At 31.8% G+C, this 19,911-nt stretch overlaps 1 protein-coding gene across 1 annotated transcript in view; it reads left to right on the top strand.

Annotated features, from left to right (window-relative positions):
* Window positions 1-255: 255 nt before the first annotated feature.
* LOC133174837 (uncharacterized) overlaps window positions 256-19,911 on the top strand; it is a 21,026-nt gene continuing 1,370 nt past the window's right edge. Inside the window, exons 1-2 of the mRNA XM_061309935.1 lie at window positions 256-1,299; window positions 14,810-14,923. Of these exons, the coding sequence (XP_061165919.1) occupies window positions 894-1,299; window positions 14,810-14,923 (520 nt within the window). The 5' untranslated portion in view covers window positions 256-893. The remainder of the gene's footprint in view (window positions 1,300-14,809; window positions 14,924-19,911) is intronic.

Below are 19,911 nucleotides of genomic sequence, written 5' to 3'. Positions count from 1 at the left end.
CAGAAGTCCCTTTACTCCAAGTATTAATGTTTTGGTGTAAATTATTCACATATTATTGACACTTTATTGTCAAAGCAGAGTCTTGTATGAAGCCAAATCTTGAGATATGACTCCACATTTAGATCTGACATTATTGACAAACACCGGATAATATATGAACATGCAGTACTTCTTTTCCCTCGGATTGTGATGTAACGTCAGCCAGAAGATGCCGACACCATCTCAAAGTTAATTTGGAATTTGACATTGTATAGGATATATTTTTTTGGAAGAAAACGCAAACAAATGAAACAATCGGATCGCCGACTACGTCACTGTCCCGAGGTTCATGATTCAGTCTGATTGTTTGGATGCCGAGAATAAAAAAAAGATATAACATCGCCGCGAACTGAAGCATCTCCAACAAATATAGAAACGGCTATCAATTTAATCGAAAAGACAGACTCTAAGTCAAGAGACTTCTCAAGACGTACTAGTTTGTTTAATTAATTGTTTTCACGAATTCATGAACTTGAAAAACGAAAGTCCTGTGCATTAAGAGTGAAATGTGAAAACAAACTTATTGGCATGAAAACATTTGAAAGAAAAAAAAGCAATACTGATGATAATCTCGCAGTTAGTTTAGAAAAATACGAGTTTCATTTGGGTGATTTTTGTTTGACTTGTCATGATGTAAATATGGGAGACTAGATATTGCTGGAGCGAAATTAATTATGTTTCGCTCATTGTTGATCGATAATAGGTAGGTATTGTTAAGTGAAATAGGATTGTTTTATCGAAGATCGAACTTTTTCACTCACGCGTTCTAAGAAGGGATTGGTGTTAGTAGTACAAAGTTTTCCCGGCCGTTTTGATGTGATTGTACTGGATACCTTCTTCAGCTATGACCGGGCATGCAGATATGTAACTACAGTAGCTTAATTTTTGCTGGAAATGTCACAGTGTTACTAATCGTGTCCATGACAACAGATTATTGGGAGTACAGAAGTTTTAACCAAACCATGCTAAAAGAAACGCTTCATAAGGCAAATCAAACAGAGTTTGACCAGCCCTTGGATACGAATAGTTATACGTCTCTATGGTACAAAAGAAAAATGCTTCCCATATTACGAGACTCGGTCAAAAAAGAGATATTATATCAACCTCCGCTTTTAGTGGAGAATTTTTTCAGTGTTACAAAGAACATATCAGACTCCAATAAAGAGAAATCTGCGGACATACATTCGGACATGCTCGCTGGACTAGTGGTATTATTTGAACAGTACGGAAACCTTTTCCGAGACTGTGATGCTCTGGAAGGTAATAAGTTTTCAAACAATTTTCACTTTTTTCTGTTGTAAAAATTGTATAATTCGTGTAACTATTTCATTGTTCATGATCCGGTCAATGTATTTGTATGTTCGTGATATATTTTTATCAAATACAGGACCATTAAAGTTTGAAATAAACAGACAATTTTTTTATGATCCATAAAATGTTAAAATAAAATCATCATTAATAACGAAATGAGAGAAGCTCCATAAGTGACATATAAACGGAAAACAGAGAAAAAACAATCAATCCTTGTACCAAGTTTCTGCTGCGTAACATAAATTTCTTTTCATTAAGTATCAAAGAACAAGCTTTTTGTTGTAAACGAAATGAATCAAACTCTCAAAATTAATTACAAGGAGTAGTGGAAGACAGCTCTCGGACAGCTAATGCATCGCTAACGCGAACTGTCATGGTCTAATGTCTAGATTCCTGAACAACTTTGAGACAGTGTATCATGGAGTTATTTATACACAGACAAATTCGGGGCCATGATTTAGAGAAAACGTCAACTAAAAATGTCATTAGGTCGCACAACTCACAAGAGAATTATGCAGTTACGTCAAAGACATTTAATGATCTTGTTGAAATCATTCAAAGAAAAACGAGAAATATCTGTCTTGTTCGGGGTGATATCTCTTTACATCATAGTCCATAAAAATTTAAATCAAGGGTCATGAAAACTAGAACAACATTTGTTTGAATTGAGTTGTGATATATTCATTTTTTCCCCTAATACTAGAAAGATTCTTTGGAATGAGGGAAACAGATCAGCTCGCTATCTGTGTCGTCTTCCATCCTCCACCGGTCCTCATTCTTTCTGAATCAAAACATCAGCTCGCTGTTGTGTCGTCTTCCATCCCCCACTGGTCCTCATTCTTTCTGAATCAAAACAGATCAGTTCGCTGTTGTGTCGTCTTCCATCCTCCACTGGTCCTCATTCTTTCTGAATCAAAACAGATCAGCTCGCTGTTGTTCGTCTTCCATCCTCCACTGCCTCATTCTTTCTGAATCAAAACAGATCAGCTCGCTATTGAAGTCATCTTCCATCCTCCACTGGTCCTCATTCTTTCTGAATCAAAACAGATCAGCTCGCTATTGAAGTCATCTTCCATCCTCCACTGGTCCTCATTCTTTCTGAATCAAAACAGATCAGCTCGCTATTGAAGTCGTCTTCCATCCTCTTTCGGTCCTCACTCTTTTAGAAGCATAGTCAAATTTCTGTGTTTAGTTGGCTAAGACCAATAAAACATAAGTTGATTTTCTGCCTAATCAATCATGTATAATCATTTATTATTGTCAAATCAGATTAAATATATATATATATATATATATATGTTAAACTCATACATGTATATCCATATTTCGTTTAACAGTTGAATTGCACTAATCAGGGGTGAACTGATTTAGTTATGTATTATAAAATAGGTAGTTTTTTAATAATCAGTGTATGATAATTCGGCACATTCATTAAAAATCGGCATCGTTTTTTTTATATTAAAGTGCATTTTTCAAAGAAAATTCAAACTACCACTAGCATAAAAATATATTTAGTTTCCTTTTAATTTCTCTTGTGTACTCCAAAGAACCCAAGCATACAATTCTTTACAATTTAACTTTTTTAAAATGAAAAATTTTAAACTCACTAAACACATGTATAAGCAACTAAAATTAGTTACTGGATATTTTCCCTACCCCAAAATAATCCTTTTTTTTCTATAGGAAATAGCATTACTTTGACCGAGATTCTTCCCACCCCTTTTTAAGCTCAGTTACATGCACATACTTATTCGCAACTGTAATTCCTGGTCTGTTTTACACAAATTTCTTCTATCATTAACGGAAATACTCACGAGTCTTATTTTAAAATACCATTATCAACCCCAAAATATACTTGCATAATACAAATACTGGTGATGACTGAGAACTCCGAAACATAAAATAATTGGGTTTTTTTTTTTTTTTTTTTTTTATCTTTTTCAAAATATAATTTCTGAAAGTCCTTGATCATCACTTTTGTGCTCATGATACGAGTGTTGATGTCGTAGTTTTTAAAAATAGTACTCACTCTTACTTCCATGATTAAGACAACTTTGGCAATATTCTTCCAAAAATGTTCGTAAGAGTTGCAGACAACTTCATAATTAAAGAACGTTAAGGTCATGGCGATGGCCATGCAATTTCTTGACAAGATAAACTTTGGGCAAAATTTGCATTCTAAGTTATTACCTAATATTAAGCGTGTTGGATAATGTTGCTTTCCTATATAAAAACAAATGAATTTCTATACGAATGATGTATTTATATCAAGTGAAATATTTAAAACAAAAAAAATAAATAAACAGACACGTTTTTGTTTGTAGTGAAAACACACTCGAAAACCCGCTATTTTTAGAACATCCTCATTACAAGTACACAGATCTGACCTACTTAAACTTTGCAAACTTTGACAATTTTTCAATTAAGTTCAGATATCATGGGTTATACTACTCCATAATCAAGTTATCCCCACGTTTATCACCATACGATTAAATTAAAATGTGAAACAGCCAAAGGAACTAGCTTTAATATGTCTAGATCTTGGATTAAATATCCAAGAAACCTATGGTAGCATTGGTGAATCTGTGTTCTTACAAAAAAAACATGATTTTTTAAAATTATTTTTTACTTATATATTTAGAAAAAATATTAGTATTATACATTCTTCTGTTCATGCATGAAAAAGATTAACATTATTTACAGATCTCTTAATCAATTCTAACAATAAAGAACGGAATTCAAATCCTTAGAATTTATTTTTAGACTATTTAATTGTTGCAATTATCATTTCAAAATCTGTCTATGTAGCTGTGAGATTGACTTGCCTTAAACATCTTACACTCTTAAGAATTAGGTCTTACTCAACTTAAGGATAAAAAACACAAACAAACTTTTTTCAGAATCAGCAATATTTCTCATAGATTTATATTCAAATAAGTAACCTGAATGATGTTTACCAGATAAAGTGGGAGAACTTTGTAAGATTTTGTCGCAATGTTAAAAATATATGCAAAATTTTGTATACAATTATATAGAAATAAAAACAAAGTCGCATATTAAAGCACAAAAGAAAACTACGATTTCTTTATATTTAAGGGATTTAATATTTATGAAATTTCTATTCAGAATCAGTCAAAAAATATATATCAACCCAGGCATCAACTTAAATCCCTGCTATCAATGTTAAAGAGAATGTTATACTATATGTCCTACAGACGAAAGAAAGAAAATAATTGTCAATAAAGATCTGAGAATTTTTGAATTGTAGGAGTTTTCCATAACTCTTAGTTTTTTCTGAGAACATTTAATATACTTTGAGACATATAACTGAGTATTTGAAACTTCTTTTTAAGTACAGGGCATGGATGTTATAGATATTCATTCACTTTTTCTAAGCCACGTAAACCACATAGCCTGTCAATTTATCATGTAGCTATATAAGGTTTAGCAAATTACACACATTCAAAATAGCTAACGGCCTAGCCAAGAGAGTAATTCTTTTTCGCCTCAAGAGATTTCCTTATCAGAAACAACCCATCAAATCGCTATAAACTTAATTGATAGTAAGATGTCAAATAAGAACCAATTATGGAGAATACAGAGTAAACGCATGGAAAAAAGACAAACACATGAAGTACAAACGTGTAACTCTGATTATGGCTAAGAATTAGATTAGTCTGTATTCGACTAGAAGATTGTAAATATATATCTCAAGAGTTCTGGGTTAAAAGGGTACATATAAATTAAACAAGGAAGAAACCCACATAATCTTATTCTCTCCCTCTCTCTTTCTCTTGCTGTCTGTGTGTGTGTTTGCGTGTGAGTGGAACATGCTTCTTTCATTCAAAAATGTTTCCTCAAATGAAAGATATTGATCTTTTATGTTTACAAACCATGAAATGAAACAATTATGGATACAAAGAGTTGATGCTCCTGCGAGTAATTCTTCTGATTAAAACACACTATTTCACAGTATGTTAAATTATTCATCTTCACTTTCAAGCAAGAAATCCACATTTCCTAATGAAACAAATTACTGGAAAAGTAAACTGATTGGTTACATTTCTAATTAAAATTTGGTAACACTTTTCCTGATGAATCATTTGTCTTGACACAATTATAAATTATACATGTTTATTTCTATAAAAGAGAGATACTTTGTGTACCCTTGTCATCAATTAGCATAGATAAGGCATTCTTCCTTTACAGTCTGCCGTCTGTCATTGTATCTTTGAATTCTTCTGTATTGGTTTTAAAATATTTGCACATCAATAACAGTTATTGTCTAGACTGTTTCATTCCAGTATATATCCCAGTGAACTCGAAATAAAAGATACAGATACAGAGTCTGTAACATCTGTTTCATATTTGGATGTTTTACTGACTATAGACGATAAGGGCCAACTAACAACTAGATTCATTGTATGATAAAGAGATGACTTCAGCTTCTCCATCGTCATCTTTCTTTATTTTTGTTGTAATATTTTGTTATCACCTGCTTGTGGTGTTTACGTCTTCCAACTTACACGATATTCAAGAGAAGGCTCTGAGTAGGATCAATTTTTAAACCGAGGCAGGTTATCGACAGATAAGTTGATGTTACAGGGATTTCAACAACCTCGTTTAAAGTAAGCATTTCGTAAATTCTATGGTCGTTATAATGACCCTGTTAGCAAATAATCTATCATTTTGTGGTATTTTGGCTGACGTATTTCATTCCAATTGTTTAGTCTTTGTTCTTATACTAATTTGGTTACGGAATATTCCATCTATACATAATGTTCTTGACGGGTGTCACCGGTCGACAGGTAATGCTTACTCCTTCTAGACACCTGATCCCAACTCTGGAATTTCCGGGGGCCCGTGTTTTATTCTCAGTTCACAGATTTGTATTTAACAGTTTTTTTTTGTTTTATTTTGTCTTGTTTGTTTGTGTGTGTGTGTGTGTGTGTGTGTGTGTGTGTGTGTGTTTTAAATCTATATTTTCTTGTTTCAGTTTTACATAACTAAGCGTACTTAATTTTCCCCGCTCCAGAAGGCGTACAAGGCCTTCCATTTATTTTCTATTCCTAGCCTTTAGTTTTGTGACATTCCAGCTTGGCCAAATGGCTACACTTCTTTCTTCTTTTGATTGTTCTTCATGTGGTTTTTGATTTTCCTCTTGCTCTTTTTCTTTCGGACTTCCACACCAAAGTTTAATTTTGCAATTATCAGACATTGCCTTCTCTCTTTAGTGTCCGTTTATCCAGTTTCATCTTTTCCTAATACATACTTCACAACTGATGTTATCCATTCCTGATATTTTTCTTTATCTGTTTCATGTTGTTGCCATTTGGTTCTTAGCATTCTTCTTAGGCACCTTATTAGGAACGCGTCTGCTTTGATGATTTTCCATGTTTTAAATCCATACAGTAGTACCGTCTTATAGAGTTGGCTTTCCCCTCAAAAATCTTTTCGCTTGGAAAACTGGCTCTTACCAGATTCAATTTTCCGGGGTGGGGGGTCCTACTCCATGTGATAGTAATAGAGTGTGATTTCCAACAGAGTCACCCCCCCCCCCCCATAAAATATGGTTGTACTTATGTATGAGGGGAAAGAGGGCAGAATATTGTTACAAGTGTCCCTTCTTCAAAATAGCGACAAGTTCCATTGAATACATGTAAGTGTCTCTCCAAATTCTGGTGTTTAACTATTGCCATAAGCATGGAACTAAAAATGGGTCAAAATTTTTTAACTTTGCAAAACTTTTAGAGAGTATATGCTCTCTGCTATCAAATCCATTACATCGCTGGGATCGAGGGAACATACTTATGCTTTGGCTTGCAAAAGCATTGTTTCTTGTATTGTTGAGTTTATGATTTTGGCGGGTTTTTTTCTTTGAAGAACTACTCGATTTAAATACTCACAAAATGATATGTGGAACCCATCAATAAGATAAATTTTAGAATTTTCTCACACACTCTTTGTAAAAAAGGATTGATTAATAGATGAAATACTGGGCCTTTAGAGGGCAAGCAAATTCTCAATCACAAAAAAGTACCCTGATATAATATTAAAGTCGTGAGCAAACACGTACTGCTGCGCTGATAGGGGGTGCAGTACATCGAGTCTTACGATTTTTTAAGCGACTAATTTATAATTTCCCATGAATTAAAATATTGGGTTGAGACTCAATGATTTGAACTATATCTTTTAAGATTTCATACTAGATTCGACAATTCTTGAGTAGAAAACAATCGTATTCCATTAAAACTCAGTTGACTTTCATTTAAACTTTTTACCACAATATTGTTGATATGATTTAAGCATTGAAAAAGAGGGGAAATCCTACTCTGAGAAAGAAAGAGAGGGGTGGCTTTAGTGTACGATTTCCCCTCGAAGGAAAGCTGGATATGGGGGAAATCCTACTCTACAATACCGGTCTCACCAAACTTTAAAAATGATGTACTTAACTGGGCAAATTACCTGTAAATGAAGTGTTCAATCTATTCATTTTGGTCTATTACAATGTTACAAATCTATGATTTGATCACAAATTAATAATCTGTATATTTCAATTAATTTTATTCTTGATTAAAGTGAATATTACGCCATCTGAAAAATAACACAAAAATAGAATTCTTCAGAACCATAAAGGTTTGAGTATTTTTTGTGGCATGAAATATATGGAAATAACGAACAGTATTCAAGCTCAAAAGTCCATTTAACAATACAAAATTTGGAGCAGAGCAAACACGGACCTCTAAAACACCAGAGGTGGGATCAGGTGCTATGGAGGAGTGAGCATCTCCTGCCGACCGGCCACACCCGCTTGTGCTCCTTGTCATATCGGGAAATAACTGAAAAATCCGTCGACAATTCAGAGTGTAAATAGTGGCCTAACAATTAGTATGAAAAACGTCAGTCAGCATGTTGTTAAAGTGACATTAACAATTAATGATAAATTGTATCTGCTGACAAGGTCATTGTATCGACCATAGAATTTACAAAATAACGACTTTAAACGAGACTGCTGATATTCTTGTTTCATCAACTTGTTTGTCAATAACTTACCTCGTTTTAGAAATTGTTCATACTTACAGCATGCTCGCGTATCGAATCAATGAAAGATATAAATCCTGTATGCAGGTGGTGAAGGTAGATTGCTGTATAAGTAAGTTGACAATTGAAAAATAAAAGTCATCATAAAACTTGGTTGTTAAATTGTCATATTGCTGTATAAGTAAGGGAAGTTGACAATTGAAAAATAAAAGTCATCACGTTTATCATAAAACTTGGTTGTTAGATTACCATATTGCTGTATAAGTAAGGGAAGTTGACGATTGAAAAATTAAAGTCATCACATTTATCATAAAACTTGGTTGTTAGATTACCATCAATGTCTTTTTCTAGTAAAATATCCAGATATGAAACAAATGTGTCAGACTCTGTGGTATCTTTTATTTCAAGTTCACCGGGATAGATCGAAAGTTGTAAAAGATACTGAGGAAATTTCTTATGTTTTAATTTTGGCAAATTTCTGCCAAAAATATACTTTTTAAAATTATAATTTTAACTTAGTTTTCTACATTTCTTGGAAGGTATACTTGTATTGATATTTGCAATTGTAATGACTTGCCTATTTCTTGTGTATTCTGTCCGCAGTGTTTTACATTTCTTTGCGCGTTCTACTTGAGGTATATTCTTGCTGATTCTGATTAAATTTAGGGTCTTTTCACTCGGATCTTGAAACTTGAAAGCAAGAAAACTGGATTCAAGTTGTAATAGCGTGTATCACATTATGAAATGTTTTTGTTTAAAGCTTAAATAGATGCCACGTTGAATGCTGATCACCTGTTTTTTAAGCAAAAAGGCATAATATATTCTCTGGTGATTTAAATTATTTTTAGCGTCTGGGTAAAATAAATATTCTTTGATTCAATGAATTGTTTGATGTAAATTTAATACTGAGTATTCTCCGCTCTGAATACTACATCTGAGTATATTGTTGAGGATGTCTGTTTACTAGTATGCCATAAAACGAATATCTAACCACACAGTGGCATAATTTAAATGATAATGCCATTAGTAGAAATGCCAACTTGGCAGACAATCTATTAGGTATTTCACAGGTAAACTTGCTATAATTAAGGATCCAAATAGGGTACAGAATAATGATAGTCACACAATAATACTATATAACTTCTTTATTCCGGATGTTGAGTATTCCGAAATCTTGCCTATTTTAATGAGTTTCTTTGCCTTATTTTCTTTATGATTTACAATAAATTTCCAAAACATTGATGCTATAAGGAAAAGAACGTGAAATAAAAAGAAATACAGATTTTAAAAGAAGGCAAAGAAATTTCATGATTTATGTAAAAATGTTAAATTGATAATGAATGACTATAATGAATTTTATGATATAAGAAAAAATAGTACATACATCATGTGCAGCATTCTTTATGCTATATTTTTTATGACTTAATGTATATTTTTTAAAAAAAAGTACAAACAAAATTTGAAGCATTTCTTACGTTAGATATTATATGGGACAATTAGGATTTTTATGGATTACGAGCTCATCTTTTTCGTTTTGCATGGTGTTAACAATTTAAGTTATGAAAACCCTTATCAATGTTTTCAACTTAAATAAAATTTTTGTTCTAAAATAATATTGAAAATTGAAACATAGTTTTTTTTTCTGATTGAGCATCTATCATATATAATGCTCATAATATATATTGTTCATGTTTCAATAAAGTTGATTTTTTAATTTTAGTTCTTCAATCCTTGAACTCTGTGAAACACAAAAGTACATAAAACAGAGCGGAAGATAACATTTGAAGATCCTATTCAAAACTATCAGGAATAGGTCCATTTACTTTCCCCCCATTCCAATTTGTACGGTAAAGAGCGTCGATACCATCTACAGCCCTGGGTTCAGCTTCCATTAGTTCGACCTGTTGTAGAAATTGATCATGCGATTTGTACGTTTATTTAAGCCGTTAATGTAATAAGAGTAAATTTAGCATAATTCCCTCGACAGAACATGAAGAAATGTCATCTAATAGCTCTGTGTTAGACAATCAATGATATTTGATAATCATTTTGATAATAAATTAACCAACCTACATTAGTGTGATTGCAAAGTAAGAAATTGACACCCTTTTTGAACTTGATAAAAATATACTTTCTTAAAACTCTAAATATGTATATCAAGAATGACCAAATGAAAGAAATAAGTCAGTTAAAGCACGTGCATCTGCAAGATAGCAACATTCGTCGAGGAGTTCTTTGTTTGCTTGTTTTATTTATTTTTGTTTCGCTTTTTTCAACAATGTTCGGTTTTTCCTCATCCTTATAGCTTTGTTTGAATTATTTTTTATAGGTTTCCTTTTATTTCGTTTCGATTTTTTCTTAGGTGTTTTGAAAAAAAACACATCATTTTTGGACCAATTGGATGCTTTTTAAATGGTAACAATTTTATATGACTTGCGAGACCACGTTTTGGAGTAGAGAATAGAAATTAGATAAAGAGTAAATGTTTGGAATGGTAGTTGATTAGATTGTTTACGATCTCTTCTCCATGAAGGCTATCCGAGCACTATCTAAATATTATGATAATAATTTTTGGTGGTCTAGCTGCACTTTTACCGTTTTGGCAAGGGTGCTAGACACTGTATCGATTATGGAAAAATAATTATATCATCTTTCAAAATGTATGAAATATTCGCTGCCAGGAATGCGTCATATGAACTTTTATTTGCGAATAAAAGATAGTCTTACGAGCCACACAATATCACAAATTCACGAGGGTAATCAGGTCTTGGTGTAAACGTAAACAGAGGGAAGAAGTATCGATGTCACTACCGTTAACGTCGTCCATGTATACTGCCTGAAATATACAATATATAGGACAGAGGGTCAAAAAGAATATTGTAGAAATGTATAGGCATAGAATAATTACAATCATCAATTATCATTTTTAGCTTTTTTTTAAATGTATGAGTTATAATTTTATTGGATATAATTGTACTGTATACGGGAAAATTTTCGCCCCTGTTTTATTTTAGCCCCTTTTGCCCTCGTCGCAAGCGGTTGAATTTAAATGGCCTGAATTCAAAGAAGATAGAACTATTGCTTTAAAAGAATCGGTGTCTGGTTGAATTTAAAACAAGGTAAAATTGTTTGCAAGTGTGAAATTGGCAGTGAAAAAGACCCTTAAACAGTATCAGATGAGCGACTTTCCCCTTGATTTTATAATGTGAATATTCCGTCCATTTAAGCTCGTTTAAGAATGAGCTAATCATACTCAAAATGCTGTTTTGCTCATGCAATATCCGTTTCTTTCATTTGTAATCCGTCTTACAAACTAGTTTTTCCAATGCATACGGCTTTAGTAAGGTAGATCAAGCGTAACTGAAAACAAACATTTATCATTCATCGTTGAAAAAACACGTCAGATCTTATCAGAATTACGTAACATATCCCCTGATATTCAATTACTTAGTACTGGGAAGAGTCCTAACACTATCCGATAACGATACAGTGTCTTTATTTAGCAATAATTCGGCTTTATTTTTACAGAAAGTCAATCCCAGAATTCACTGACCTATCTGATTAATGTTTTGATAGCTCTCGAGTCTCGCATTAGGATTTTTAGATAACTTGGTTGTAAATAAATAATTGAATGACTTAAGCAAATTTATCGACAGCTACTTATTGAATGCTAATTCTGTGACTTTATTTCTAAATATGAAGACAGGGGATCTTTAGGGTTTACAGCGTTTTGATTAATTTTCTGATATGTAAAAATAGCACTTCTTGAAGGGTATTTATAATCTATTGTCTCCCATACACCTGGAGAGTTTCAGGATGCATATATATTGGCCAAATACTCCATGTGACTTGAAGATTGTACACCCAAACAGGTTAGTTACTCCTAGATATAAGATTGTTTCAATTACAAGATTTGGTTTATTTTCATTTACCGACTTTGTAAATTAAACCACATTGTGAAAAATTGGACCCCTCCCATGAAATGAAAGGTTCACCAAAAACAAGAGCTTTGGGAATATACATGTCTTTAGTGAAAATCGTTAATAAATTCTATCAAAAATATTAAAGGAAAATGTGCGAGCAAATACAGCCATATGCGACGACAAAGACTTGTGTAATCATATTTTTAAAGAATTATAATGTTATTTATTGCCATACCAATTTAATTTACTTCTGTAAACAATCCAATCTATTGGCTTTACTTATAGCTGAGAGAATCCCAACAGATTACATAGGTCAAGGTTGTTGCATATGGCTACTTCTTAAGAAAACAAGCATTCTGAGAGTATTGCATTGACAATACTAGTCCCCTACTAGCAAGTGTAATCTGATTCCCGTTAAGAATTGAAAATGCCATAATTCCGTCAAAAATCAATGAAGCGGGACGAAATGCAAACTTGATCTATAACTGATCAAGGTAAAGTCACATATCAAAAATCAGCTCAATATCCGAAAGCGTTTAGAAGAAAATTACGGAAAACCCCTAAAAGTTGAAAAGGCCGTAATTCCGTCAAAAATCAATGAAGCGGAACGAGATACAAACTTGATCTGTAGCTCATCAAGATACACTTACGTACAAAAAATCAGCTCAATATCTGCAAGCGTTTAGAAACAAAGTGCGGAAAACCAATTGGGACAGACTGACAGAGGGACAGACGGACAGCTAGACGGACGGACAGACTCAGAGTAAACCTTTAGTCCCCTCCGGTTTCACCGGTAGGGGACTAATAGGATGGTATCTAATGACAAATAATAATAACCGGTAATTTCTTTTACTAAATTGTCAAGATATTGCCAACTGATTCAGTTAACTTACTAAAACAAATTCCACTTCCAGTTTTATTTTCACTGATATTCACATGGAATAATTATTTTAAAAAAACTCATCTGTGATTACTTGAATTTCAAGTATATAAATTTTCTTATACATCCCGCTTGAAAAATGGGGTATATGGTGATGGGGTGTCCGTTACTTTTGATGGTAGCCATCCTTTATCCGCAACTCCTCTTACACTACTGAGTGCAAGATGAAATTTCCACATAATCTTTATGAAGTAGCGTCATTTTGCACCTTCTATTTTACGTTTCGACCGGAAAGATATTTGGGGCTTCCCATTGCAAAACATGGGCTTTGCCATTCTTTAACATTTGTGGTAACCATCTCTTATCTGTAACTCCTCTTACACTACTGAATGCAATGTAATGAAATTTTCACAGAATCTTTATTCTATAGTGTCGTTTTGCACCTCCTATTTTACGTTTTAATCGGAAAGACTTTGCAATTATAGACGATAAAGGGAGTACTAATTTTGTTAAAGCATCACCTTCTAAACCCATGAAATGAAATTCAGTGGAACTTTAATAGAATCACAATTACATACCGCAAAAAATTCACTTTGCCAGTATACTTAAATGGGAGGCCCGGTATCATTTAGTGAACTCAGTGCTCACACTAGCTATAGTTTCACGTAAAATTCATGATAGGTACATTTGTCTGTGCTGTAGACCAATAAAAATGTTCTTGCTGACCGTATTTCATTTTTTCTGTATACTCTCTAAGATGCAATGTTTTCTGATTTTGCTGTAAAACATAAGAAATGAGTGATAGTATTTATAAAGCTAACAGTTTGACTTGTTTTCGTGATGTACCTTTCTTTTTGCTGATGGAGAAATATTTTGTCTAGCGATGACTGATGTGTCATTCTCCTTCTTGTGTTGTCGCAATACATTCTCTCACCAATAATTTAATCTTAACTGTAGAACCTATTTACTTTGAGAAAAGAGTTTGCAAATATGGTGTGGCATTTTTCATTTGTTTACAATTTAAGGACATACGCAACGTAGTTTGAACTTTATTGTATTTTTCCCTGGAGTTGAAGAGTTCCATTACTTAAAGGAACTGTGTCCTACATTTTATTGTCAATATATGCTATTGTACACTTCTTCTAAAACAAGTTTGGATAAACAAAACATTTAGAATATATGTTTAGTAATTTTTGTATATTTTTCTTTGAATCATACAAGAATTTTCATCAATTGATATCTTTTCAAAACCCCTGGTAACACATGCTAATTTTTCGTCTACGAACATCTGATGGTACTGTTATCTTAAATTAAGAATATCTCGAAAAATTATCAGTAGGTAAGGTACGTTGCGTATGTCCTTAATGTGATTCTTTCGCACGCTGGAATATCCCAGTCTTTTCTTCCTAGGAAACAAATTACATGATTTGAAAGTATCTTTTGTTGATTTTTTTTTTATTTTTGTTTAATTTTTTGTGAGTTTCCTTTTATTATGATAAAAAGATATTCCAGGTAATTTATAATACATATACTCGTACCGTTAAAGGCAGCATTGCAGTCTGATTGAAACAAAATACATTTGCAGTTTTTTTCAACATAGTTTTTCTTTTTACAGAGGGTGTCAGACAGCGGCTTTACCTGGTACAGAAAAGGGTAGATAGGTGCGAGTACCTCAGTGGTAGGGAAATCGAGGCGGCTAGTGACGTCACAGAACTCATTGTCGTAAAACGTAAGTATTTTTAAAGAACTTGTTAATATATTGAGTGAATTGGTGTAGATCAACGTTATTATTGTTCATTCAGATAAAATATTATTTATATCTAAAATAAGAATAACATAAGGAAAAGTGTATTGTTTGTTTTAAAATAATATTTTAAAATTTAAAGGAGATCAGTTAAATTACACTTTAATTCGTCCCTCGATAGACTTAAGTGCATGCACATCCACATGGATGTTTCACTTAATACATACAGCTGACACTTTACATGTATTAATAAATATAGAGTTCTCTGAGATAATTTCCCGTAAACATAAAAAAATCAAAGGTGTGAATTAAAAAATTATGAGGGGCAAATTGATTTTTGTTTCGGAAAAAAATTCAGTTTGCTCGAACATTTTATTAATCAAAACATCATATTGTACATGTTTGGATATTTAAAAAAACATTAATGGCAAACTAAGAACTTAATGATAAAGGTGATGACCTCAGATTTCTATCGTCAACTTCGCTTATTTATGTAGCAGTACACCTTAATATTCTGTATATGGAATTCGATACACGAAAGAATGCTCTACGTACAGACATTTCTAAACGAGACAAGCTACAGACAAATAAGGTGATGATACAGGGATATCAACAATCTCGATTCAAGTCAATGTTTTGCATATTCTATGGTTAATACAGTAATCCTGTTAGCAAATACAATCGTATTTTCTTGTTTTAGGAATATTATTGTATGCATATGTAATACATTTAAAAACATTTCAAGTAATAAAAAATCAAATATATATAACTTGGTTTAAAAAATGTTAAGTGACAAAAACAGGTACTCTGAAATTCATATTAAAACTTTTCCAGAGTTATTCATTGAAATTCCCTATGTAGTCTTTGGAGACAAGGTCTTCCAACAATCAGCTGGAATTCCGATGGACACTTATTCTGCTCCTTTATTACCCAACCTGTGAGATAGCATTTTTTGAAAAACTTCTACATGACAAGAAGAAAACACTTGCTGGTTGTGGCCTTCAGCTTGACATTTATATATATATATATATATATATATATATATATATATATATATATATATATATATATATATATATATATATATATATATATAGGAGGCAAGCTATTGAAAATCAAGTTAATGAAATAAAAATATAAACATCTCGTTTTAAGTCAACATTTGGCAAGTTCTATGGTCGATACAATGACCTTGTAAGCAAAAGCAATCTATCATTAGGTCGAATGCTGACTGACGCTTTTCATACAAATTAAGGTCATTATTTACACACTGAATTGTCTACGGATTTTTTCGTTGGTCCGATCATGCCTAGGAGCACACAGCGGGTGTGACCAGTCAACAGGGGATGCTTACTCCTCCATAGTATCTGATCCCACTTGATGTTTTTCGAGGTCAGTGTTTGCGAAGCTCCCGGTTTCTATTGTTTCAAGGGACTTTTGAGCTTGTTTGTTATCTCCATATTTCATCGACAACTTTTTATAAATTAAAAATAATTACTTTCATTCATATGTCAACTCGATATAGCCATTGAACTCGAAAAAACACTACAATCTGCCACACCTATTTCATATTTGGATATTTTACAGACGATAATTGCCTACTAACAACTAAACTGTGTTACAAACGATTCGATCCGTAAAAGCATGCCCGAAAAACGATCAATTTTTAAACCGAGACAAGCTACTGACAAATAAGTTTAAGTTACAAGGACTTAATCAACTTCCTTAAGGTAGCTTTTCACAAATTCAAAGGTTGTTATAATGACCTATTTGTAAATACAACCTCTCCTAAGGTCGTTCTTTGATATGTTTCATAACATTTGTTAGGTCATTGCTTTTTTTAATTAAATTTGACTAAGGAGTACTTTATATACCTGATCAATACATAGGCTCACGGCGGTGTGGCCGGTCAACAGGAGAAAGGTACTCCTCCTGTTCATGATTAGTTTTGCTTACTGGATTTATGAGATTGATCACTGATCATTATCTTCATCTTTTACATGTATAAAAACTGGCTGTAAAATTTTTGATACATAGTTAATTGACCATTATCGTCTATATATTAAGTAAAACATCCAAGTTTAAAACAGGTGTGACAGAATCTGTAGTATTTTTTTAAAGTCACTGGGATACTAGTATATCGAGTCGAATAGATAGAGATAGAATGAAAGCAACAATATATATAATAAAAAAAAATTGTTGCATTCCTGACTGCAGTATGATAAAAAAAACATTAAACACATAAATTCATAATTTTAGCAATTCAGATTGCAACTAAATGTTGCAATAGTTTTAGTCTAAATTTTTTGTGTTAAAAAACATAAAATTATTTTAGCATTGCTTGATATTATGCATTAATCTATATTAATGTAATAAAACTAACTACAGTAAATGAGAAGATAAAGGTATATTTTATAGGACATTTTAATTCATGAGAAGAAGTACATTTTAATTCATTAGAGATATACTGGTACGAAAGGACTTAAACTAGAAACGTTCTACTCACTGAATTTTGTACTTATGTATATAGGAGATCGTTGATAATTTTGATAATGTTAGCATTTTTTGTTGCACTCCTGACCATGACAGTTTTAGACTTAAAAAAAAAGAATTATAAAGCATAAATCACATTAGAACATGTTTTGTTTATTACAGTGAAGTTGTAAAACCATATATTTAATTTTTAAAAATTGTCAGTGTTTTGTTTGTAAATTTCCTAAAAATATATTATTGGTGAATAAAAAAAAAAGAAATGACCGGACAAATAATTAACAAGTGAATAAAAAACCTGCATTAAAAATACAGACCACGTGAATAATTTTTTATGCCTTACCATGTGTCTTTTGCCATTGGTAAAATATCCTGCCAAATATCTCTGTGATATCTTAATTGGCAAAAAATTATGCTAAAAACGTCAGGCGTGAAACACCTTTCTGTGACATTTTGAAAAATTCCTATCATTTTGAAGATATGTTAAATAAATAATACTAGTAACAGTTCATGTTGGAAATAAGCACTAAATTCAATATATTGAGCTTTAAATTTAGACTGAAGATACTTTGTTTTACTAAAATTATGGTCAATAGCTGGTGCTGGTAAAAATGCTTTATCATGTCAGGGGTGCAACAGAAAATATGTAATGGTGCCAAAAACACTATTGTAATTTTAAAAAGATGTAAAACAATGAAGTCACAAAAAGAACCCAAAATGTTAAACAATGAATGTGATATACCATTTAAAAGCTTTGAATATTTCTTAATTACGAGCAACATTTCAGTGAGTCGAGTATCTATACTATAGTATTTATATCAAGAGTGCAACAATCGATCATTTGCTTCAAAGCTTGTACAAATTTTCACCAATATACGAGGGTCATTCAAAAAATACGTAGACAATATCGCTCTTCAAGATACAATTTGCAATAAAACAAAAGTATATTTTAACTTTTAAATTTTATTTCTTTGAAGCGCCATTTGTTAGAGAAAAAAACCATAGGTACGTAATTAACTGTAAATTAGAAAATTACTCAATTTTGACAGTCCTCCGTAACCCTATTTTTGCAGTTTTTTTTAATTTTAATAAATTTGGATATTTATCATGATATAGTTACAATTTTTAAATTCAAATTACTTGGATATATTGTTAAAGTATGTCTACCAAATTTGGTTATAATGTTTTTGGCTATAATATTACGTTAAATAAAAATGTTATGACAAAATTCTACGAATTTTTTGAATGACCCTTGTATACTTTAAACATCCATAAAATCTATCAATTATTTTAAGATCTGTCTGTGTTTCGGATCCATATTTCCACTGTCAGGAGTGTCACACTTTTTTTTAAAGATCCAAAGTCGAAGATGAAATGACTTCTTTTCGTTGTAATTATTATAATTGGATCAATTATCTATTTTATTTATTTAGAACTGAATTGATGCCTGTAAAAATTATAAGAAACTGTCTTACCTTCATATTTTTTGTTTTTGTTTTTGTTTTGTTTTGTTTTGGTTTTTTTGTTTGTTTGTTTGTTTGCTTTTTTTGTTTGTTTGTTTGTTTGTTTTTTTTTTTTTTTTTTTTTTTTTTTTTTTGCATTTCAGATGTGTTTATATCCTTTCTTTAAGTTCTTTAAAAGGAAAAAGTCAAATATAGTAAAATATCAATTTTATTTTACTTTCGTTTTGTCTTTTCAAGATTGAACACAGACCAAAAATGACCTTCTAAAGTGAATATCATGTTTTCTATAGACTAAATTCTTTCTTCTAAAAGCAAGTATTTAGTAAAAATTCACATTGCAAAAGATTTTCCAGTCTATAGCTACATCTGAATTTACACTATAAGAAGATGCAAAAATCAGACAATTTGTAGTCTAAAGGTCCTTGAGAAGATGAATTATCGGTTCAATATCTCATGGATAGGTCAAACACTCATCCAGAGGACCGTCATTGATTGTTTTGGACCGCTCAGTAAAACACTGGAAATGTTAGACTTTTTTAAAGTATAGGTTTATATAGTATAGAAGGTTTATATAGGAAACAATTTTTCAAGATATAACAAAATGATTTAGCTATCAAAGAGTACAATATGCACTTAGCCCTAGGGGCAAGGTGAATCATCGCCACGACACAAAAACAGCATTAATTGTTTTATTATATGAATCAGTGATAAATGATACAAAATTGCAAACTTTTAACAGATGCAGGATTTTATTAAATGACAAAAATAAATATAATTGATCGTATACATGTGGAAAACACCAATCCGTTCTTGGTCCAGTTCAAAAGTTATAATCACTGGGAGGGTCAAGAGCAGTTGAATATAACTTTTATGATTTCCACAATCAGAGAGCTAGGAATCATTTAATCACATCAAAGTTAATTATAATATTACGATCGCAAACGTCTGATTCCATAATTAATGATTAGATCAAAGGACTGCAATTTAGTTGATTAGGAAACCAATTATTGATTTTAAATG

This window comes from Saccostrea echinata, unplaced genomic scaffold (assembly GCF_033153115.1).
Source record: "Saccostrea echinata isolate AGI-Se365-2 ecotype Australia unplaced genomic scaffold, CSIRO_AGI_Sech_v1 ptg000060l, whole genome shotgun sequence".
Classification (NCBI taxonomy): Eukaryota; Metazoa; Mollusca; class Bivalvia; order Ostreida; family Ostreidae; genus Saccostrea; species Saccostrea echinata.
Note: the sequence above shows the minus strand (reverse complement) of the source record. Positions and strands in the feature narration are given on the sequence as shown.